The 22,886-nt window shown below is 44.0% G+C and overlaps 2 protein-coding genes across 7 annotated transcripts in view; one reads left to right on the forward strand and one right to left on the reverse strand.

Moving 5' to 3' along the window:
* Nucleotides 1-59: 59 nt before the first annotated feature.
* LOC129064677 (STING ER exit protein-like) lies at nt 60-2,070 on the forward strand. 2 transcript variants are annotated; one of them, XM_054565786.1, is made up of 2 exons: nt 60-119; nt 1,216-2,070. In XM_054565786.1, exon 2 carries the CDS (start codon nt 1,307-1,309, stop codon nt 1,973-1,975), a length of 669 nt encoding a protein of 222 aa, XP_054421761.1. In that variant the 5' UTR covers nt 60-119; nt 1,216-1,306; the 3' UTR covers nt 1,976-2,070. The 2 variants fall into 2 exon arrangements, with proteins under 2 accessions (XP_054421761.1, XP_054421762.1); XM_054565787.1 differs by lacking the exon at nt 60-119 and adding an exon at nt 139-190.
* Nucleotides 2,071-5,344: 3,274 nt separating this feature from the next.
* IKBKB (inhibitor of nuclear factor kappa B kinase subunit beta) overlaps nt 5,345-22,886 on the reverse strand; it is a 49,692-nt gene continuing 32,150 nt past the window's right edge. For 2 of the 5 annotated variants that reach the window (XM_054565954.1, XM_054565955.1), the window contains exons 9-22: nt 22,430-22,537; nt 21,095-21,224; nt 20,538-20,732; nt 19,748-19,862; nt 18,047-18,170; nt 17,330-17,481; nt 17,104-17,165; nt 15,922-16,043; nt 14,148-14,197; nt 13,939-14,038; nt 13,579-13,726; nt 10,584-10,711; nt 8,226-8,316; nt 5,345-6,322 (exon numbers count right to left, since the gene is read on the reverse strand). In XM_054565954.1, the coding sequence (XP_054421929.1) occupies nt 6,257-6,322; nt 8,226-8,316; nt 10,584-10,711; nt 13,579-13,726; nt 13,939-14,038; nt 14,148-14,197; nt 15,922-16,043; nt 17,104-17,165; nt 17,330-17,481; nt 18,047-18,170; nt 19,748-19,862; nt 20,538-20,732; nt 21,095-21,224; nt 22,430-22,537 (1,591 nt within the window). In that variant the 3' untranslated portion in view covers nt 5,345-6,256. The remainder of the gene's footprint in view (nt 6,323-8,225; nt 8,317-10,583; nt 10,712-13,578; nt 13,727-13,938; nt 14,039-14,147; nt 14,198-15,921; nt 16,044-17,103; nt 17,166-17,329; nt 17,482-18,046; nt 18,171-19,747; nt 19,863-20,537; nt 20,733-21,094; nt 21,225-22,429; nt 22,538-22,886) is intronic. The other 3 variants (XM_054565959.1, XM_054565958.1, XM_054565957.1) reach the window with 3 other exon arrangements.

The raw sequence follows: 22,886 nt of genomic DNA on the forward strand, positions 1-22,886 counted from the left end.
CGTCACGACAGGAGGCGGTGCCGGAGCTGGGCTACGGCGGCGCGACTTCCGGGTGTGAGACAAGGGAACCGAACCGGGAGGGTGCAGGAGACCTGCAACTTGGAGTTGGCAGGAAGAAGGTAGACACTTCAGAACTACATCCCCTTGGGGTTTCTTAGGAACACCTGGATTTCTAAGTTAAGACATATCTGTACGTTTTTCCCAGTACGTTTCTCTGAAATCCTCTAGCTAGAAGGGGAAAAATTGGAGCCCGGATTTTCACGCTGAAGTCAGAACTTAAGATGGCAGGGTCTATAAGGCGGTGGGATGGGAGATGAATACTGAAGACTGCGCACAGTTTGTGTGCACAATAGTTATTGAATTCATGATGTATTTTATATGTGATTTGAGGCAACACCAGGGTCATACGTACTGTCAAAACTTTATGTAAGAATATACTGCAGTCCACAGTGCACTGGCGTACTCCTGTACTGCCGGCAGCAGGAGCCCGGAATGAAATATGCCGGTAATAGGAAAGCCTCCTATATAAAACGTTTTTTATTCCCCTGGCTTTTGCGGTAGGGACCAAAGTGAAAAAGCCGCTGGAAAGGGAGAAGTGCTTAACCTAAACTCTCATTACAACACGATGACCTATACCTGAGAAACTTAGTTCTGCTTGAGAAATGAAAATGTGACATCAGCAATACTTTACAAGTGTTAACTCCTGGGGTTCATATTAAACTGCCACATTTCAGGCAACTACTTTGTAAATAAAATTAAAAGCTTATTACAAAGTGATACATGATTGGCTGTAGAAAAATCAGAAAAAAGTATAAAAGGAGAAAATTAAAATCAATATCTCACCATCTACCTTAATTACTATTAATATTTTGGAACATATATTTCCATCTTCTAATCCAGTTCTTCTAAAATTCCCATTATATTTTAATAAGGGAATAATGCTTTAGATATAGTTTCTTTGATTAGGTTGTGCTTGGTTATGTTTTTCATGTTTACAATGTCAGTGTATATCAAGTTATACTTATTGGACATTTGTATTCTTTTGTGAATTTCCTATTTATATACTTTGTCCATTTTTCTAATGGGGTATGTATCTATTAATTTGCTAGATTTTTAATATATTACTCCTAACCCTTTCTGTACACTGTATTTGAATGGTTTTTGTAAATATTTGTATTTGTTTCTTATCCATTGCCTTTTTCCTTTATTCTGAAGCTTCTTCACACTTTGATCCCCACCTTCAATTAGAAGTGAGTCATCTGGACCCTTCATTTAGCATTGAGTTTGTGGGCCTACTCTGTGAACTATGCCTAAAGTTGTGTCCAGGTCAGTTGTCTGCTCCTACACCCGGGACCGGGAGGAATATGAGGACAGCGAGAAACCCCTCCACATCTACTACTGTTTGTGTGGCCAGATGGTTCTGGTACTGGACTGTCAGTTGGAGAAATTGCCCATGAGACCCCGGGATCGGTCCCGGGTGATTGATGCTGCCAAACACGCCCACAAGTTTTGTAACACAGAAGACCAGGAGACTATGTATGTTCGCAGGCCTGAAGGCATTGAACGACAGTACAGGAAGAAGTGTGCAAAGTGTGGACTGCCACTCTTCTACCAGTCCCAGCCGAAGAATGCTCCCGTGACCTTCATTGTAGAGGGAGCAGTAGTCAAGTTTGGCCAGGGTTTAGGGAAAATGAATATATATACTCAGAAGCAAGAGCCTCCTAAGAAGGTGATGGTGACCAAACGGACTAAAGATATGGGCAAGTTCAGCTCTGTCACTGTGTCTACTATTGATGAAGAGGAAGAGGAGATTGAGGCTAGGGAAGTTGCTGACTCATATGCGCAGAATGCCAAAGTGATTGAAAAACAGCTGGAACGCAAAGGCATGAGCAAAAAGCAGCTGCAAGAGCTGGCTGAACTGGAAGCTAAGAAGGTGAAAATGAAGGGGACATTGATTGACAATCAGTTCAAATGATCAGGACCTTTCTCTGAACCCAGGATAGAAGCAAGCATTTAGACCAAGAGGCAAAAAACTGTTCCTTGACTGGATGGACTGGCTCCTACCTTTATGCCCCAACAGAAGGTTTTATATTACTTCCTATATTCAGGAGGTCTTTGAGTCCATCTGACCTGCTTTCTACAAATGGATTTTTAAAATCTATCGGTCTTTTGTACTATTTTTTGTCCATTTGATGTTAACTTCTTTGTTGTGTAGAAGCTATGAATAGATAGTGCTTGAATGTCTTTAGTTTCTAAAGTAGCTGTTCTTTAATAAGATGTTCTTTAATAAGATGTTTAAAGATTTTTTGGAACAAAAAGTGGATCTTAGTTTTTTTCTGTTCATTTTTTCTGTTCATTTTCTATCCATCTCTATTCCAGGCTATATTCATATTATTTTGTTCTGAAGAATGATCATTCTTCATTATTTATTCACCTCTGAATAATGAATGTTAAACTCTGGGGAATTGTGGGATCATTTTTTATATGAGTATCACGTCAACTTTAAAAAATAAAAACAGTGCCAGAAAACCCAAGGGAGATGATCAATTTTCTACCCTTTTCTTTTTGGACCAACCATTAACATCTGATCCACTTAACCACTCTCTTCTTGAGATAATGTTTTCAATTGGCTTCTAAAATAGAACATTCTCTGTGTTTTCCTTCTTACTCTTCTATAGTAACCACTCCTCAAGTTTGTTGGATTTTGTGTGTGTGTTGGTTCCCAGCTCCTCCTCCACTCTCCAGCCTCCATGGCAAAGTGCCTCTGGCCTTGATCTTCTAACCAGCTTTTCCACTTTGTTCAGTTTCACCTTCTTAGATACCATGTCTAGGTGGAAGGTTCCTAAATCTGTATTTCTAGCTTTGATCTCTTGTGAGCTCTTAAGTACCATATATCAAACTGCCTACTGGCTATCTCTAATTGTCCATAATAGGCACCTCAAACATAAAATGTCCCATAGAACTCGATTCTTGCTCCACTAGTTTCTCCTTAACTTCTCCCTATCTTAGTTAATGGCACCGTTTTTAGTTTATTGGGGGTGACACTGGTTTCAAGTGTCCATTTCTATGACACATGATTTGTATATTGTGTTGTATGCCCACACCCAAAGTCAAATCATATTCCATCACCATATATTTGACCCTCTTTACTCTTAACTACTCTCTACCTCTTTCACTCTGGTAACCACCATACTGTTATGAGTTTCAGTTTTATATCCCACATATGAGAGAAATTATACGGTTCTTAGCTTTTTCTGACTTATTTAGCATAATATTCTCAATGTCCATCCATGTTGTCACAAATGGCAGTATTTCATCTTATGGCTGAGTAGTATTTCATAGTATATATGTACCACATTTTTATCCAGTCATCTATCAAAGATTAATTTGGTTGTTTCCATGCCTTGGCCACTGTGAATAGTGCTGCAATGAACATAGGGGTGCATATATTTTTGAAGTAAATGTTTTCAAGTTTTTCGAATAGACAGAAAAGGGATTGCTGGACCATATGGTAGCTCTATTCTTAATTTTTTGAGGAACTGCCATACTGTTTTCCATAGTAGCTGTACCAGTTTACATTACTACCAGCAGTGAGTGAGGGTTCCTTTTTTGTCCACAATCTCTCCAACCCTTTTTACTTGTTCTGTTGATAGTAGCCACTCTTAACAGTTGTGAGGTGGTATCTCATTGTAGTTTTGATTTACATTTCCCTAATAGCTAGTGAAGTTGAGCATCTTTTCATATATCTGTTGGCCATTTGTATGTTTTCTTGGGAGAAGTCACTGATCAGGTTCTCTGCCCATTTTTTTAAATTGGATTGTTTGCTTGGTGTTGAGTTGTATGAGTTCTTTATTTATTAACACCGTGTGGGAGCTGTTGTTTGCAGATATCTCCCATTTGGCTGGTTGCTTTTTAGTTAATGATACTTGAATGTACCCTGCCATCAGACAAAAACCCTAGGAGTCATTCTTAATTGCTCTTTTCACCCTGCACACCAATCTGTCAGCAAGTCTTGTCTGATCTGTCTCCAAAAATATATATTCTCAACTGGATTACCCCTCACCACCTCCACTGCCACCACCCTAGGGCCTGCTCCATGATCTTGCCCCCCAATTACTGCCATAGCCTCTTCGATGGGATTCCTGCTTCTCCTCTTGTTCTCTCCAAGCAGGATAAGAGTGTTTTCCTTTTTTTGAAAAACGTGTATCAGAATGTGTCATTCACTTGCTTAAATATCCTCTCATTGCAGTTAGAATAAAATCCACACTCCTTTCCATGGCCTACAAGGCCTAATGTGACTTATCTTCTATGATCTCTCCTACTTCCTATTTTTCCCTTTGTTTAGTAAACAGAATTTACTGCTCACAGGTACCTGCTTCAGGGGTCTTCCCTCAGTTCAGGCCTTTGCCTGGGCTGCCTTCTTCCCACCATTCAAATCTCAACCCAGTAGTCACATTGTTGTCACCTCCCTGAGCAACACTTAGGCGCACTCTATCCATTATTATGTTTTGTTTTCTGCGTAGCATTGAAACTATTTGAAACTTACACATGTTATTTGCCTATTATCTACTCCTTGCCCTACCCCTCTTCCCACCAATGTAAGCCCCATGAAAGTAAGGAGTTAATTTTTGTTGGTCAGATAGAGGTGCTCAACAAGTGCTTGTTAAATATGGACACATCATGATATAGAAGGCTGATTGTACCAGGTTGGCAGGGACTGAGAAGTTTCCTGGGCTACAGAGCTTTTTGGGCTAAAACCAGGAAAGTTCTGGCAAACCAAAATAAATTGATGAACCCTAAGATATGTCACCATTTCAACAAATTGTGATAGTAACAAAATATTGTTAATAGGTTCTGCAGCTTCAAGCAAAAAGATACATAATGAAACCAATTTTACCATAGGATAATTGATATAAGTAAGAGCTAAGTTCCTATAGTATCTCATCAACATTATAGCGAAATGACATTGAATGAAATGTTACTCAAAAACCTGCTTACTTTAATATACCAGTGTACAGTGTGGCTCTAAGAGGCAATTAAAGCATGAAGCATTACCAAAACTTACTTGACCATGAAACCCTTCTGTAGTATTTTCATGGAAGCCATTTTGTGAAACTTCTGTTACAACTTGATTTTTCAACCAAACTCGTTTTTGTCATCTGAACTCATTCTGCTTTCCTGCTTTTATATAAAGGCGAAGTTTTATAAAATGTCAAAGAGGCAGTACTAGTGCTATAGCACTGTTTAATAAAGGCACTATCCCATCTTACAAAATTTCTTTTTAAGTTGGATTATGAGTTCATAAATCCTAACCAAAGGTACTGTAAAATGGATTGTGAAACCCAGTATAAGTGCTTGAGTCATATTAGAAGATATAGAAACAGGTTTTTTAAATAAAACAATTTAATACTGCTAGATGACATGAGATGCAGAGACGGACTCCCTGTCCCACCACCACCACACACACAGATGTGTCAGCAAGGACAGGAGGTGTGAGCATTGTGGTCAGCAGGCCAGTGGTTGACAGGTAACCTTTTCTTCTTTCCTTCTTCTGCATGAAAACACACTCCCAAGTTATCTTTGGGACCCAAAAGAAGGGCATTGCTCCTCCATCCTCGTTCTAGTGAGTCACTCTGTGGCTTAAAGAACTACAGACATGGGGAGCTTGCATTTGCAACCCTGCCAAAGTGAGAATAACCACCAAAGTGTAGGTAAAAAGAAAATTTTAGCAGCAGTGAAATGAAAAGAGGAAGAGAAAGGATGGGACCAGGCCAAATGCATGATATAAAAGTCTGTTCAGGAGAAGCCAAATCCAACTGTGAGGACATCGGGGTCAGGGGCTCTGGAGATCAGGAGGGCTCAGGAGATGACAGGCTGGCACCAAGTGCTGTTCATACCTTGTCCTGAAAAATTCATGTTAGACATTTGTCCAGTGGTCTTTGTGGCAACTGTACTTGAGCACTTTTTTCCAGAGCAGAGGAAGGAGCTGGTGGTTTGGTCTAGTCTCCCTAATGCTTGTGCCTGGCATCCATGTTTGCTGGCCTCTGGGATGGAGGACTTCCAGTGTACGGACAAGTTGTTGGCAGTGCTCACGTAGGGCCACACCCTTGGTCCACGGTCAATGCCACAACTGTGGAAGAAGTGCGAAGGTCTCCACCCCGGTGCTGACGATGCTGGGACATCTATGTAGCAGGGGCCAGTGTGGAAGAACCTCCGGCCAGGCAGCCCCATCAGGTGGTCAAGGCCACCCACACGGTCACGAGGCCTGCTCCAAGCTATTCTGCTCTTCTTCCTCCGTCTGTAACCAGCTCCAGTCTAGAGACTGAAAGTCAATAGGCAGGTTAAAAATACAGCAGCCACCAATACACCTCAGGCTTTTTCTTCTCTAGGAGGCAACCAGCACAATTTAGAAGGAAATTTAAACCCTCTCATTAGTAAGTCTTATTATTACAGGGTACCCTTGGGCTGAAGAGACATATTCAAAACCATACAGGATCTTTTCTTTGGACTTGCTTAGAGAGTCCCTGAGATTTCTGGACTATGGAAACTACACAGACAATTTTAGTATTACTTGTACTCGTGGCACTTATTTATGCCCACTGTGGGTAGGTAGTGCCAAGAACATTCCAGGTGTAGCAAAAGCACGTGCAAAGGCCCTGTGGCTATAGGAGTATATCATAATCTAGGAGCAGAGCAAACTGATTTTCAACCTCACCAGATGAAGTACTCTAATTAAAGACTTCCTCTTCCTCTGGCAGAAATGCAAATTAGCAGTGAAAGGATTAAATATACAGTCCCAGGAGGAGGAGGAGCAGCAAGGACAGGTATAGAAAGCTCCCAAACCAGAGAACGACACGAATAAATACTGTATCATTACAATTAACGGTATCTCCTCTGATTCTTCTGAAAACTAAGAAATTATGGGGCAGGCTAGCAGGTGATTGTACTGGCAAGGAAAGGCCATTTAAAGATCTGAGAGACTGGGCCCTGGCTGGTGTGGCTCAGTGGACTGAGCACCAGCCTGTGAACCAGAGGGTCACAGGTTCAATTCCCAATCAGGGCACATGCCTGGGTTGCAGGCCAGGTCCCAGGGAGGGGGCGCATGAGAGGCAACCGCACATTAATGTTTCCCTCTCGTTCTCCCTTCCTCTTTGTCTTAAAATAAATAAATAAAATCTTTTAAAAAAAAAAAAGCTCTGAGTGAATAATTTAGGATCCTCACAGCAATGTTAGTTTTATCTTTTTTTAATCCTCATCCAAGGATTTGTTTTATTGATTTTAGAGAGGGAAGAAGGAGAGAGAAAGAGAAACATCGATGTGAGAAACACCTACTGGCTGCCTCATGTACATGCTCTGATCAGGGATGGAACCCGCAATCTTTTTGGTGCATGAGACAATGCTCCAACCAACTGAACCACCAGGCCTGGGCAGTTCTGTCTTAATGTACCTATATCTTGACTAGTTTTTCTTTAGGTTAGTTTCCCTATAACTAGTACTACCTACTGCTAAACTCTGAGCCCCTGAGAAGTGGGGCCATGACAGGTTCTTGCTTTATCCCTGAAGCCCAGCACAACACCCACAACACACAAGCGCTCAACACTGGAACGAAAGTTGCCAGCGGGTAGATGGGCGGGGGGAAGTCTTCTCAAAATAATATTACCTTCTCCATAGCATTACCTTCTTCATTATAAATGTTGTAAGGATTAAATGAGATAATGCACATAAAGTACTTGTGCCCATTCTATAATTGTTAGCATTATTTCGATGATGAATAATAATAAATATGTACAGTTGACCCTTGAACAACATAGTTTGAACCACACAGGTATACTTGTATGTGAATTTTTCCCAATAAATACAGTAACTGTATTTTCTCTTCCTTATGATTTTCTTAATAACATTGTCTTTTCTCTAGCTTACTTTATTGTAAAGAATACAGTATATAATACATATACAAAATATGTGTTAATTGACTGTTTATGTTATTAGGAAGGTCAACAGTAGGCTATTCATAGTTAAGTATTTAGCAAGTTGAAAGTTACACATGGATTTTTGACGTGCAGGGCGTTAGTACCCCTAACCCCTGCATTGTTTAAGGGTCAACTGTCCCGGAAAATTGTAAGTGTACAGTAAGATTGAGGAAACAATGGGTTGCCTTTCCATTTTCTTTTTCTCATCTGCTGTAGAAAGGACATGGGATAGCTGAAGCTCGCACAGGCCATTACCCGCAAACTCTGGTCCTGCTCTTTCATGGTGTCTTGCATTGCGCTTTCCAGCTGGGTGCAGAGAGTATGTGCTTCGGCCACCAGTGCTTCACTAAAGAAAAGGATTGAGTTATTAGAAAGTGGTCAGTATTATTTTTTTCAGAGATATACTACTGTTTTAAAATATGCTAAAGAGGTTTTGACAAGAGTTTTAAAACTGAGAGAATTATTATGGTGCTGAGTATCTTAAAACACCATCATTAGCTAGCAATCTCATTCATCTAGTTAAGCACTTTCTGGAAGCCCAGATCCAGCCATGAGCATTACCTGTCATGGTGTGGAAAGCAAACAGATCCCTGCCTACTAAAAAAGTTAAAAGTAAAAGAGCTCTTTTGGACTCAACTAGATAGCTGAATGTATTAATTCTTTCCAAACTGCCAAAATCTAAAGATAACTCCCAAATCACCTGTTTTCCAATGTTTGAAATGGAAAAAAAAAACAAACCCAAAAACAAATAAACCAAGCAATTTCACCAGATTTCCACAGTTCCTTGAGAGCTGACGAAAAACAAGGTCTGGGAACTGAAATCATTTCCTCTGTGCTCTCTCTTCTCTGTGATAACAATGCACGTGTCCTATCAAGAACGGGCAACCGTGGTGACGTAGGGGAGAGTATAATCAGCCATCTGCCTTTTTCTAACCTCAGCTCTAAGGTGTGGAGAAACTATAGGCAACCTGTGCTCCCAGGACAACTTTTCTAGATCGTTCAGTATACAACTGGAGGGAAGAGGACAAATTCAGGAAAGCAGTGTCCTCTCACCTTGCAAAGTATGACAGTCTGATAGAAGGAACACAGGGCACCTTTTTGCTTAGCCTCGTCCATGGGACTACTAACTAGGTTAAAGGCTCAGTGCCAGCTCCAGAGGACAACGCAGGAGGAACAGGACCCGGTTATTATCCTCAAGGAACTCACAGTGGGTTGGGGTGAGAATGGAGAAACTAAGATCACACGTGATTAAGTGCCAAACCAGTATAGGCTATGAACTCCCCAAATATTGGAACAGGACTTTTTAAAACAACTTTATTAAGATAAATTTACATACTACAAAGTTTCCCCAGTTAAAGTGTATACTTTGACAGTTTCAGTATATGTACAGAGTTGTGCAACCATCACAACAATGTAGTCTTGGACCATTTTCATCACCCAAAAAGCAATCTTGTACCCATTAGCAACCACTTCCCAATCTCCCTCCCCACCTACCCTATGCAATCATTAATCTATTTTCTATGTCTATAGATTTGCCTACAGGAACTGATTCAAACCATCTCCAATGCTTAGGGCCTGGCACATAGAACTGATGAGTTAATGGGTGTGAGGCTGAATTAAACACACAAGAAAAACCTCATAGAAGGTCCAAGAAGAGAGCGATCCCTGTGTGCTTGTGTGGTCAGGGCTTTAGAGGAGGTCAGAGGCAGATGTGCCCTCCAGATGGGGGGCTGTTTCAGGAAGGTCTCAAACTGGAGTATGTATCAGAACCAGCCTGGGCTTATTAATCTCGACTGCTTTGCCCCACCTCTGAACTTCTGATTCAGAATCTGCATTTCTAACAAGATGCTGCTAATGCTGCGGTCTGGACCAGACTTTAAGAACCACTGGGCTAGAGCAGGGGTTGTGCGGGAACAGTGCATCTGCCTGAGCTGCTCTGAGGTGGCCGTGAACGCCTGAAAAGATTCAGGATGGATCCTCTAGGGGGTGGGACAGCATGACTAGTTACTGACCAAGGAGTAACTTGATCAAAATGGTACTTTGTGAGGGCTAATTTGACCAGAGAGGGCTTGGAGGGAGAACTAGGCAGGACGCAGGGAGGCCGAAAGCCTTGCCAGAAGGGGCTGAAGTGTTCTGTTCACCGCCTCTGTGGCCACGGTCCAGGTGACAGGAGGAGAAGGACGGGATGGGTGGGAGGTGATGAGAGGCCACGGGAGGAAAACAGCAGCTTGGTAACTCAGAGTGGTGGTGGCAGCGTAAGAGGGAGGAGGCCAGCTGACTCAGGTGGGGAATCTGGTTTTGAAGACCAGACAGTGACTGATGGACTATAAAGCAGCCTGTGGCTGACTAGCACTTGCAATATTCTCACTGAGCAATCAGTAAGCCAACTCTCACATAAGAAAATTTTAGTTAACAAGATATTCTGACTCTCAAGGGACTAGGAGACATTCGTCTCTGCAGTGCTACCATATGTAACAAACACAAAGGAAAACATGCACAAAATCATTAGACAGATGACACAATCTATCAGTGAGTGATAAACATCCATTTCTACCCCATGACCTCCTGTTGTGCCCTTGACTATTACACTTGGCACAGATAACAATGACGTACCTTTTGTTGACTGACTCAGGTAAGCAGTCAGGCGCAGTGGGAGGCTGAGACATCAGCTGACCAGAGTGACTGAGGCGAGAAGCATTCATGCTATCTGGGCTTCCACTAACGGGACCACGGACCTTGCTCTAAAACACAGGACCGAAAAGAAAGTCAACAAAGTTTTGGAGCAAAGGGATAAGTCAACTCTTGCATTCACACTGTGGTATTTTCTCCTGAGACAAGTGGCCACAAGACACATGTTATTCCTAGAGGATATCAGTCAATACCTCTCTCCATGACAACAATTGGTAGATTGTCTTTCGGTTTAAAAACGTTTCTGTAAGAGGTGTACTTTTTAATAAAAGATTCTAAATATAGGGAGATTTCAGTGCCTGTATTTGTAAACTTTATTTCATTAAATTTGGTTGCTAAATGAACTCTTATACAGAAATGAAAAGCAAGGTGTTTTCACTCTTCCAAGTAGAAGACTAAGACACACAAAAAAGTTATCAGTGACTTTCTGTGAATTGCACCCTCTGTGGGACACTGAGAAGAAAACCAGGATATTCTGACTTCCGGGCTGGGGCAGCCATTGCACCTCAAAGCCAAGATGCTAAACCAATGGCTCCCGCTCCACCTACCTGCACTTCCTCAAACCTGAGGCCTGCCAAAGTCTCCAGTGTGTTCTCCGGCTGCCATCAGAGTGAGTTTTCTAAGACCCTGAGGTGATCCTCCCATTTTCATACCTAACTTCCTTCAATATGAAAGGAAAAAACCTGCAGCCCACAGACATGACCTACAGTCAACCTTCTCAGCACCTCAAGCCACCTCTTCCTCCCGAGTCCCCACCACACTCCCATCTGTTGGCCTCACCCACTGCTCATTAACCCCTCTCCTAGCCCTCACTGCAGCCTGCAGCTTGTAATCCCTCTCAGCCGCTCAAACTGTGGGTCCCGCCCTGGCTCCCTTCCAGCTGAACGTCCAGGTCCAACCTCAACCAACCATTCAAGTATCCCATCCTGCCCTGCTCTTTGCCTTTCTGCTGCATCTTCCCTGGTGATTATCACCCTTGGAGAGACCCAGCCGTCTACCTCCTTCACTTCCGCCTGGGTCCGCAGGGGAGGAGGGAGATCCCTATTGCGCTGTTTGGTTCCTTACCCTTCTACCATCCTGTCCAGTGCACACAGGAACCACTCAACTCCAGTCACCACCGAGCGGCCCCTCACGCTCAGTGGCCAGGCCTGCCAAAGTCTCCAATCTGTTCTCCCACTGCCATCAGAGTGAGTGTTCTAAAACCCTGATGCGATCCTCCCGTGTCCATACTTAACTTCCTTCAATATAAAAGGAAAAAACAAATACTGCAATGTTTTCGCTGTCTTCAAAATAAAACATGGCCTGAGCGAGCTACCTGCTGATGCCTCCTCGCTCCAGGCTTTGACAAAGCGACGTTTTTGTCCTGGAATATCCTCATCTCCACCTGGCCACCCGCCTACCTCCTACTCATACTTCAGGTGAAGCACTGCCTCCTCGTGAATGTCTTCTGTGGTCCCTTCACCTCTAAGACTGAAGCTGCCGTTCCTCCTCTGCATTCATGCTATCGCTAGTTGTTTATTACAGCTGCTCTGTGGCACTTCCTGCCCTAAGCTGTCCTCATTCATTTCCCTGTCTGTGCCCCTCACCAGACCGTGAGCTCGTTGGGCCAGGCACCATGCTTATTTTTCTTCCTGCAGCTCCAGTTTCCAGCACCCTCCTGGGCACGTCTAGTCAGCACTCAATAAATGCTGAATGCATGCAGATGGCAGATCAGGCCATCACTTGTGAACACCTCAACTTCCCTCTTAAATATTCTCTGCCTCGTCAAATCTCCCCAGTTCTTTCTTTTCCCCCTCACTGATCGGAGAAAATGTCTCTCATCCCTTCCCAAGGCCAAGCTCATGATGCTGACTTCTCCACCGTTCTCAAGACTGGAGACTAAACTGTCCCCTCTCACTTTGATACTGTGAATCCCAGGAACACTGTCTCCTTCTGCATGGCCTAAAATATGTTCATGTTTCCATGATCCTAAAAAACACCATCCTTGTATCCTGCTTCCACGTTAAGCAATTATATTCCCATTCTCCTCTTTGCTCTTAAAGGCTGTCAATGACTACATGGCCCTCTTCTTCAACTTCTTCAGCCTTTGTGCAGCCTTCACCGTGGGGGTCACAGCTCCCCCCATCAGCTCTGGTTTCCACTGCTTTTGTCTGGCTCTTTTCACGTCCCCGTCCTGAGTTTTCTGTTTTGGGTTATGTTTTCTCTCTAAGCAACATTCAGAGGAATCAGAGCTACATTAAGATAGATGGTGCGTGCAGAAAGCAAGAATTATAACAGAAGCAGCATACATAGGTGAGGATCCACCACATCATGACACCATGCACTATAGAGGGCTAAATGGAGGACGGCAAAAGATCTATCCATTCCTAATTCCAGAAACCTGGAAATGTGACCTTTTGGGAAAAGGGTCTTTGCAGATACAGTTAAGCATCCTGAAATGAGTTCATCCTGGACAATTTGGTGGGACTGAAATCCAGTGACAAGTGTTCTTATAAGCGACACCAGAAGAGAGACACAGAGAAGGCCACGTGAATACAGAGGCAGAGATTGCAGTGATGCAGCCACAAGCTATCGAACACCTGGACCCACCAGAAACCAGAAGAGACAAGGAAGCATCCTCCCCAGGGCCTGCAGAGGGAGGCTAGCCCTGCCAGCACTTTGACTCAGACTTCTGATGGCATACTTTGTGGTACGTTATTACAATAGCCACAGGAAATAAAGATGTGCATAAATAAAAACGGGCCTAGGCCCTAACTCTGTCCCCCACTGCTCGCTCTAAGTCACAAAGAAACAAAAATGGAGCGGCAGCAGCTGAGAGGTTTGTCAGTGGCTTTGCGATCTCCCTTGCAAGGCAGTAGCAGCACACAGAGGTGGGAAGGCCCAGAGAGGGCTGCGGGCCTGGCTACAGGCGCTCACTCACACAAGCGATCTTCAGGAGGTTCCAGAGCTCCTTCTGCCGCTTTTCCTGAAGCCGAACAACAGTTTTCTCATCCTCATTCATTAAACTCACCACCTCTTCCACCTTGGGCAACAATTCCAGGGCCTTCTGCTTGCAAACCACAGTTTTACTGCAAAGAATAAATGAGACAAAGTCCAGTGGCATTTGGGGTAGAGAAAGCAGGAGAACATAATCTCTAGCAGTTAGGAATCCATTCAGCAGGTGCAGAACAATTTTCTTCAGGTGGGCAAGTGCGTGAATCAGAGTGGAGTGAAGACACGGTCGCACTAGGCTTGCCGCTCCTCCACATCCCGCCTCGAGTAGGAAAGTGGGGCTCTATACCTGAGCTGTGTATAAATCACTCGCACTTTCTTCTCAAAGGCTTGGATTGCCTGAAGCAGCAGCCGCACCATCTCCTGGCTGTCACCCTCCGTTCGCTGGTCTGGATAGAGGAAAGGAGGTGCACAGTTCCCCAGGTGGCCGGCAGAGAGTACCACTGCCTCCTGCCGGAGGTAACTAGGGACTCACGGCAGACATAAAACCCCACTTACCTCTCGGTTTTTCCCTGAGCCTCCTGTACAGCTCCCTTGCTTGCTCTTCTCTGAAATATACAAAGAAGCTCCGTCTAGATTTGATGCCAAATTAGCACATTGGAAGCATTAATAAGCTAATTCCTGCCAGTAGAATTGTTAATTTCTGGAAGTAAGACTGGCGTTATGTCTTGACTAGAGAAAATGACTATTCCTGGTGATATTATAGGTGGTACCTATAATATGGGAATGTTCCCCCTGATTAGTAAAAATCAAAGATCCCCAAGGTTTTGTGAGAGAGAGAATCTGAATAAAAGGAGTCTCCACTCTGTCCCTTGGAATTCCTGTCCACGTGGCTTCTGCAATAGTGACTCCGGGTGCCATCCCTGGATCCAAGCCCAGAGGCACATGGCTCCCCATTGAAAGTGCAAGCCCAGGGTGTACACAAACTCCTATCCCTTTTCCCCTTAACACAGTGAGACTGGCTGACATTTTCAGAGGTGATTTTCATTCGAAAACTAGAGGAGAATAGATGTGTACATGATTCAAGAAAACAGAGAATACAATCGGATTTCGGCTATTCTGGCTCCAGGTCCTGAGACTCTTAGTAAGAGCATCAGAGGGCACTGCTGAACCCCAATGAGATAGCTCCTGGGCGGCTGATGAGCTTGCCTGCCTCCCTCCCTCCTGCACCCCGGGGGGCTGTGTGCAATTTCCTTCAGGCGGGACAGCGCTACCTGTGAGCCAAGGCAAAAGTCCTGATAAAAACTCAAATGAACAGTTCTCAGGTCCAAACTTCTAAGAGCTGACAGTCTTCTCTTTGTCTGCTCTACTTTCTACTCTTCGAGCTACATGTGGGTCAGGGCAAGCTGGAGGAACAGTGATGCCTGATACCATGATAAAGGCTCCTTGCAGTACAGCTTTTTATAATTTACAAACCACTGCCCTATGCATTATCTGCACTGATCCTCACAACTTTGGGAGGTCAAAAAATTTTCCTGGCCACTAAATATAAGGGGTGGCCACCCCTAAAACAGGAATTATCTTCTGGAGGGCAGGCCCCTAGTTGGTGAATGTTCTAGAAACCCATCTGTATCAGTGTACCAGCTGGGGTTGTTGTGAGAGGCTGCATGAGGCTTCAGTGAATTTTTTTTTTTTTTGAGGACTCTTCCAATGTGTTTGCTCATTTCATGATGGGTGATTTACAAGCGCATCTGCCCACACCACGCTGTGTGTTCAGCAGTTTTTGACCAAAAATGGCATGGCCACCATGCTGCACCCTCCCTAGTCACTTGATCTCACCTCAGGCAATTTTTTTGTTTCCCAGATGAAAAAAACTCCTCAAAGGGAAACGTTTTGCTGATGAGGAAGAAGTGAAACAAAAAACAGAAGCACTAAAAGGCATCAAAATCGATGAGTTCAAAAACTGTTTTGAACAGTGGAAAAAACACCTTGATAGGTGTACTGGAGAGTGCTTTGAAGGTGACTGAAGTTTAAACATGTAAGAATAAATATACACTTTTTCATAAATAAATTCCAGGTTTTTTGCCCCTCCCCCCCCCCCCCCCCCCCGGTCGACATGGAAACAAAGGCTCAGAGTAACGATGATCTGTCCTTGCTCATCTCTGGAACACGCTGAGATGATTCACTGGGGGTGGGAGTGTGGATGCTCTCAAGAATAGTCTCTTGAGCTTCATAATAACCTCATCGGATTTCAACACACATATGGGAACTCCAGCTCAGGCACGGGCACGGGCGGAGGACGGCACGCAGCCCCCGCGCAGGTGGTACTCACAGGTCGTCCAGCGTTCCGCCCTGCTTCCGACCCATTGGGCTTCTCTGCAGGTCCACAATGTCTGTCTGCAGTGCCATCATCCGCTCCACCAGATGTTTCACTTCATTCTCCTGGTGAAAAAGCTATGCTAATGTCAACTGACATAATAAGAGCATTCTGAGATGCAAGATTTTGGGGGAAAACCCTCCACACTCATTGCAGACTCTCAATTGACTGGCTAGAAGGAACATAAACTTTGGAGTCCAAATGAGCTAGGTTTGCATCTCAGGTCTACCACTTTCTGTGTGACCCTTGGGCAAGTTACCCTTGGTGTGCTGTTTTCTCCGCCATAAAACGGACTTCTAATTGGGCCGCTTTAGGGGTCAGATAAGTATGTAAAGTATCTGGAATGGTGCCTGGCATATAGAAGATGCCCAATGTACATTCCTTTCTCTTCTCTTAATGTGTCTATCCAATGCCATCCCATGTGGGGGCCTGGACTTATTTCCCAGGGTATGCATATGAGTGCCAAGATGGGTGGAGCACTCACCCATCTCTATGGTTAAATAGGGTGATGTCTATATATGTTCACCATTAAGCAAGCATTTACTACTGATTTGCAGAAACAAACACTAAAACACAGAGGCGAAGGTCCTTGCCCAAGTTCACAGAAAATGGTGGAAAATCCCAAGAAAAAGCCTCAGAGCCCAAGGTCTTCAATTTGTGTGAGATTCACTAAGTAACACTTCCCCTACCTTCCTAATTAACATTTTCCAGTGGCATTTGAGTTACACTGTCCTAAGATCTCTACCTAGACCTTTTCTCTCCTATGGATTTAGTATCCCAACAAAATTAGGCAAAAACCTTTGACTAGATGGAGTATTGATCATTGGTCCAAGGCCCTTTCTAATAGGAAGAGGTGTAGGCTTCCCCCAAGGACACTTCATGTTTTGTTCCTTAATGAAATCTGCACCAGCTCCGTCCATCTGGGTAGCTCCTGAATCCGCCACCATGTGGCCCCTTTCAGTGGCTACTCTCCCAGCCTCTTTCCAACCAGCTCTAGGTAAAGTCAAAGAAGGTGGCAAAGAAAACTTGAGTTCTCACAATCAACGTGGACCCAGTGTTTGAAGAAAAAGTGGAAAATGATAGAAAAAAAGCCTCATCCTCCTCAGTAAGGATAAAATCCTAAAACGAGTCTCCTACCCGCCCACAGAGCTCCACGGCCTGTTCCATTTCCCTCCAGGCCAGCAGCAGTTTATCTGATGCTGGAAAATAAAATGTAGGGGGGAAAAAATGAAAAACAAAACAAAGACACCACAAAACCAAAACAGAAATAAGCAACTCAGTTATGAAGGGATAAAAGAAACCTCAGAAGGAGAAAATAAGAATGAAATGGTCTCTCCAAACTCATTGAAAAGAGTACACTCACTGATCCCAAACTCAGTTTGCTCACTATACTTCTCCAGGTCTATCTGGATGCTAGTCTTAAAGAAATCCAACTTGGCCTTGAGCTGCTGAGACATGGCGGCCATGGAATTCTTCATCTTGGAGAGGCAGCTGTTACTCCGCAGGAGATTCATCCTGCAGGACCACAAGAAACAGAGCCTTGGGGCGTCTTTGGGATCTGAACACCATTTCCTATACAATAACAAAACTGCCTCGAATGCCAAGGCAGATCCCTACTACAATTATTATAAAAGCAGCCACTTAAAACCATAAAGACTATTTCCCCATCAACAATGCATGAGGTCCTGCACCAAAACTGGAATCAGGCAGGGTGCTACACAAAGGGCCAATAACCCAAACTAGTCAGAACTAGGGAAAAAGGCAGTCGGTCCCTGGCATGATCAGGGGCGCGTTGCTGACCCAGATTGCAACCAGCTCCTCCATGCCCCACATTCTGCCCCAGGGTCGGTCAGCCCAAGCCTCAGTTTACACTCGTGCTCCATGCGCTGATGTCACTCAGCCTGCCAGGTCTAAAAGGGCCTCCCCTCTCCAGCCCCGCTGACCGCTTCCTGCCCACCCACACCAGTGTCTCCCTCTTGTTTCTCCTAACACTTGCTTCTGGGCCATTGCCTCCCCCACCTCCCTGTGGCAAAAGCCACCAAGCAATTTTAAATAAGTCCAAAACCGCCTGGCACAATACATGGCAGCTCGCTGTCCCTGCTGCAGCCGGTTACAGTCCTCCCTCAGGGTTTGGATGCTGTGCCAAACCTGGCCCCATACTTTCCGCAGCTGGAAGAAAGACAGGTTCCTCTTGGGCTCTTGAACTGGAACAGAGACATATACAATTGTCAGAGAATAACGCCCTGCAATTAACCACATCCTGCCTTGCAACATTACTGGCTCTTACAGTTTTAAAAGTTACATAACTACTGTGCTATTATATAACTCTTTGGGGTGCTATGCCTCCTTACTGCTTCATACACTTTTTTGTATCCCATTACAGAACAAGCATGTACCAGTGAATAAACAGCTGTTGATCTGATCTGAAGAAACACTTTGTGAATCATGTGGAGAGAGTCATATATATACAGGCTCATGTACAGGGTCCAGCAGAAGCAAGGCCTGCCTGAGTGTGGTCGGTAGGGTTATAATATGGGTATAATAAATTATAGTTTTAATTTGACCATTTCACCTAAAATGTCATATGGTGTGCTTGGGTGTAATATTGTTATATTACAGAATTACATGCTTATGATTCTGTAATAAAGAAGGGGCATTATTTGTGCTGGACCCTGTATTTTTATTTTTTTTAATTTTTTAAAAGATTTTATTTATTTACTTTTAGAGAGAGGGCAAGGGAGGGAGAAAGAGAAGGAGAGAAACAGCAGTGTGCAAGAGGTACCTCAGATCAGTTACCCCTCTCTCACACCCCCTACTGGGGACCTGACCCACCACACAGGCACGTCCCCTGACCAGGAATCAAACTGGTGACTTTTCAGATCACAGGCCAATGCTCAATCCACTGAGCCACACCAGCCAGGGCAGCTCATATATTTTTAATAGAAACTCTATGCTCACAATATTTAAGGTCATATGGAGCTTTCTAAAAATGCAACTTGAATCATCAGTATTGGAAGATGACTAAATAAGCAATAAGCCTGGAGATCTCTAAGCCTTTGGACATTTGATCTCTTTATTCCATGTGTGGCCCTGAGTGTGTCTGAGAACAGGACTGCGAGATACATTAAAACATCCATCAAACAATCATACAATGTAATGCTACATAGGCAGTTAAAAAAATAGGCAGTTCTATATGCACCAAAAGGGGAAAAGAAATCTCCAAAATATATTGTTAAGTGAAAAAGGCAGATACGGAAGAGTACATATCGTATGCTACCATTTGTTCAGGGGAAAAAAGAATAATAAATATATATAATTTATAAATGCATAGGTAGAATATCCCTGAAAGTTATACCCAAGAATTTGACAGCAGCAGTTTCTCTGGAAGAGGCTGAGAAACTGGGGAGAGAGGATGGCTTATTTTTCACTGTATATCCTCTTGTACCTTGTGATTTTTTTGTAGCATGTGTATGTATTATTTATTAAAATATAAGTAAACTCAAAAATAAATCAAATGGCCACCTGATTCAAGTTCAGTGGCTTGCAGGCAGTAGTCTCTGTCCTCTAATGTTCTAGCTCGGAGGTCGGAAGCATCCAAAGACTTCCTTTCCTCCTTTTTGCCTGGGTGGCTCCTCGCACGCCCCTAGTAAAGGAGGCTGCCCAGGGGACAGGGAAAGCTGACCTCCTTGGGGTGGACCCATCCCCCAGGTCCATGTCTTTCCCTCCTACCATGTCCCAAGCATGATAAGTGATTATTTTAAAAAAGAAATGATGTTCTTACGGATACAGCTGACACTTTCAGGTTGTGGCCGTGGAGAGATCTGAGTCTCATAAGTGACTTTACTGTTGTCAAAGAGAAAAACAAGGTCCATGTCCAATGTGCGGCCCTCATTTAGCTGCAAAGGGACAAGAACAAAATGAGATCTTGTGGCTCTAACCCCTCCTTTTTCTAAGTAATAACAAAGAGTTTTCAGAGTGTTCCCCACTGTTTACCAACAGCATCATCTTCAGCCAGCAAGTATTAAGCTCCTGCCTTGCCTCTACTTCCTTTTCCTGTTCCTTTTACACTTACTTATCCCAATGTGCCCCTTATTTACAACTTAGCACATTCTATTTTATCCTATGATTGTCTTTTGAGTGCAGTTTAGACATTTGCTATCACCTCTCCTCTCCAACAGTGGTTTCTTACATGTTTACTTCATCAGCTTTTGGTGGGGCAGGGACCGTGTCCTTCACTGCTGTGGTTGTCAGTACAGTTCTGTACACAAGGGGTGCATCGTGAATAGTTTGGCTTGACTTGGAGGAACAAAGCATCACTCTGACAACAAAGGTGAAACAAGGGGACTCTATGGGGTCTGGAAGGAACAAGTCAAGTGTGGAGTGACTGCTTTCTCCTATTAGGCCCCACAGGGGCTGTTGCATTCCCACTTTAAAAAAAAAAAAAAAACAGGCAAGTACCTGTGTGATGAACAGAAATGATAAAGTAGAGCTAAAATCTGAACACATGATTATTTTCCTCACCAGCAAAGTCAGGGAAAAACAGGGTGCTTGGCAAGAAGCCAGGGGCTCACCTTGCCCTCTGAAATACACTGAGTGGCAGGCTTGTCGGGGATCAACGCCAGACCCGCTTCCTGCAGCAGCTCCTGGTCCTCCTCGGGGATTCCCGTGTCCTGCTGGATTCTGGCCTTTAAGCTCTGTAGACTCTCGTCCTCCGACACTGGGTAGGTGTGAATGGTGCCTGTGACCATGTTCAAGATATGAACCAGCTGCAACACAATCCAGATGTTATTGGAAAATCCCAACTTTACAGAGATGCCTATCTCTTTGCCTGGACCCTCTGCTACCCCCAACACTTCCCAGCTACACAAAGCAAGGGCTTAGCTTGAGGACGGGAGCCCAGGTGCCATGGTATATATACCCTAGTCTTTAATATTCGTATTTGTCCATAGCTACAAACTTACAACCTATGTCTGTCAGCACAGGCCTCTTACTTATGTAGAGATACTCACACAGTAGCCTAAATTCCCTCACTGGTCAGACAGCTCATGACTTGTTTTTTAATGAGCATTTCTTTCTTGTAAGACCTGCTGTGTCCCACGGGGACCTGACCTGTTGCCTCCACGCTCACCTTTAAGTTTAAGATGTCATCCAGGGCCTTGAAGCAGCCGTTGGGCCCATACACAGGATCAGTGCCCCTTTGTCGGGGGTGCCACATCAGCATCAGCTGCAGCCACTTCTCCAGTCGCTGTGCCAGGACGCTGAGAAGAAGAGCACAGTGTAGGAGGTGACACCTCTAGCATGAATTTCAGGTGCCCTTAATGTGCGAACTGAAAAGCACACACCTCACAGGCATTTCACCATTATCCACACAGATAGCAGCCCAAAAATGATCACTGAAAATCAATTAATCTGAGAAAAAGGGAATATTTTCAACCAAATTAATTATTCACGTGTTTATCACCTCCCCTGATCTGCTAAAACACCTCCTCAAATCAGGGATTTCTCAACAGATGGGTCAATAAGTTCATCTCCAAACACCTGTACGAGAATGATCCGTGAAGCTTTTCAAAGGCACTTTATAGGCAAACCTGACCTCCACACACAATCTAGATCCCTTGCTGTGGATTTACTAATTTGTTCTTGTTGATCAGCCCCCTCAAAGGCCTTCTGGTGGGTCCCCATGCCTTCCCTTGGCCCTGCAGGCCCCCACAGCCTGCCTCCTGTAAGGTCTCAGCTGGCCTCGCCCCGCCCCTCCACAAAAGCCTGACATGAGGCCAACGGGGCTACTAGCTGCTCCCCTGAACGTGCCTTTGCTCCCCGCAATCTTTCCCCTTTGAACTTCCTCTTTATTTCTCCACGTCCTGCACATCTTTCCAGATCCTTCTACAAAGTTCTAGCTCATCTGAAGTCATTCCACATTAGCCCTAATCTACACATTAAGTCTCCCCATCCACTAAATACTCGAGGTAATTATTATCCATGCTACTAATAGACAGGAAATATGACTGCCCTGTAGCTTTTTTTTGTACTATTATTGTTCATATTCTGGCGCTAATCAAGATTGCAATGCTGTTCAAATTACATAGGTTTATTTGTTGGCTATGACACAGTATTAGGCTACACGAGGAGTGTGAAGAAAACTAACATATAATTCCCTACTCTTAAAAAACTTCCCGTTGAATAGGAGAGCAACTCAATGCAAAACCAAATGTAACACAAGGTCAAAGCTATTAAGGGTAGTAAGAGGTACAGACAAATTGTTATGAGAATTTAGGAAAGATAATTTCTAGACGGGGCAAGGAGTGGCAATCCATTCTAAGTTTAAGACTGAGATGGATTATGCCTAGTTCTTAGTCATTGGATGATGTCCAGATAACCTACTGAAAAGCCATCAGATGTCACCTCAGACATCTATTTCAAAAAGGAAAAAAATCTGCTGAAGAAAAATACCACCGTACCTTACCTGTTAAGATTGTTGGGGTAGGGTAAAGAGCTTGAAAACTTCACTGCTCCATTCAAGTCTTCAAAAACAACGATGTCCACCTCACTCTTCTGCCGGACTTTGGAATGCCTGCAGACATGTGTTCTTGTTCATGACAGCCCTTAAGTCACTTTGAGATAAAGAGCCATTTTACATTTGTAACACGTCCCTTTACAACCGTGCAGGATACCCCCAGGTCACTATTTTATCTCTTCACATAACAGCCAGTGCCTTTGTATCCCTGCAGGGAGGCTCCTTCCAGAGTTTAAGAATGGCCAGTACTGCCCGAATGGCTAGAGTCATTAACCATCCTGTGCCCAGAGCTCTGCAGAGAGAACTGCTGACTCCTTACTTCATCCTTGGCTTGTCATGATCATTTTCTCTACCTTCCATTTTATCTAATTAAAAACTCTCATGTTTTGATGGAGGATAAAATTAA

This window comes from Pteronotus mesoamericanus, unplaced genomic scaffold (assembly GCF_021234165.1).
Source record: "Pteronotus mesoamericanus isolate MK-2021 breed Mesoamerican mustached bat unplaced genomic scaffold, CSHL_Meso_final contig_169, whole genome shotgun sequence".
In the NCBI taxonomy this organism is placed as follows: Eukaryota; Metazoa; Chordata; class Mammalia; order Chiroptera; family Mormoopidae; genus Pteronotus; species Pteronotus mesoamericanus.

What these genes read in the sequence shown, in the direction of transcription:
- LOC129064677 (XM_054565786.1), top strand. Translation starts at nt 1,307, where the DNA reads ATGCCTAAAGTTGTGTCCAGGTCAGTTGTCTGCTCCTACACCCGGGAC.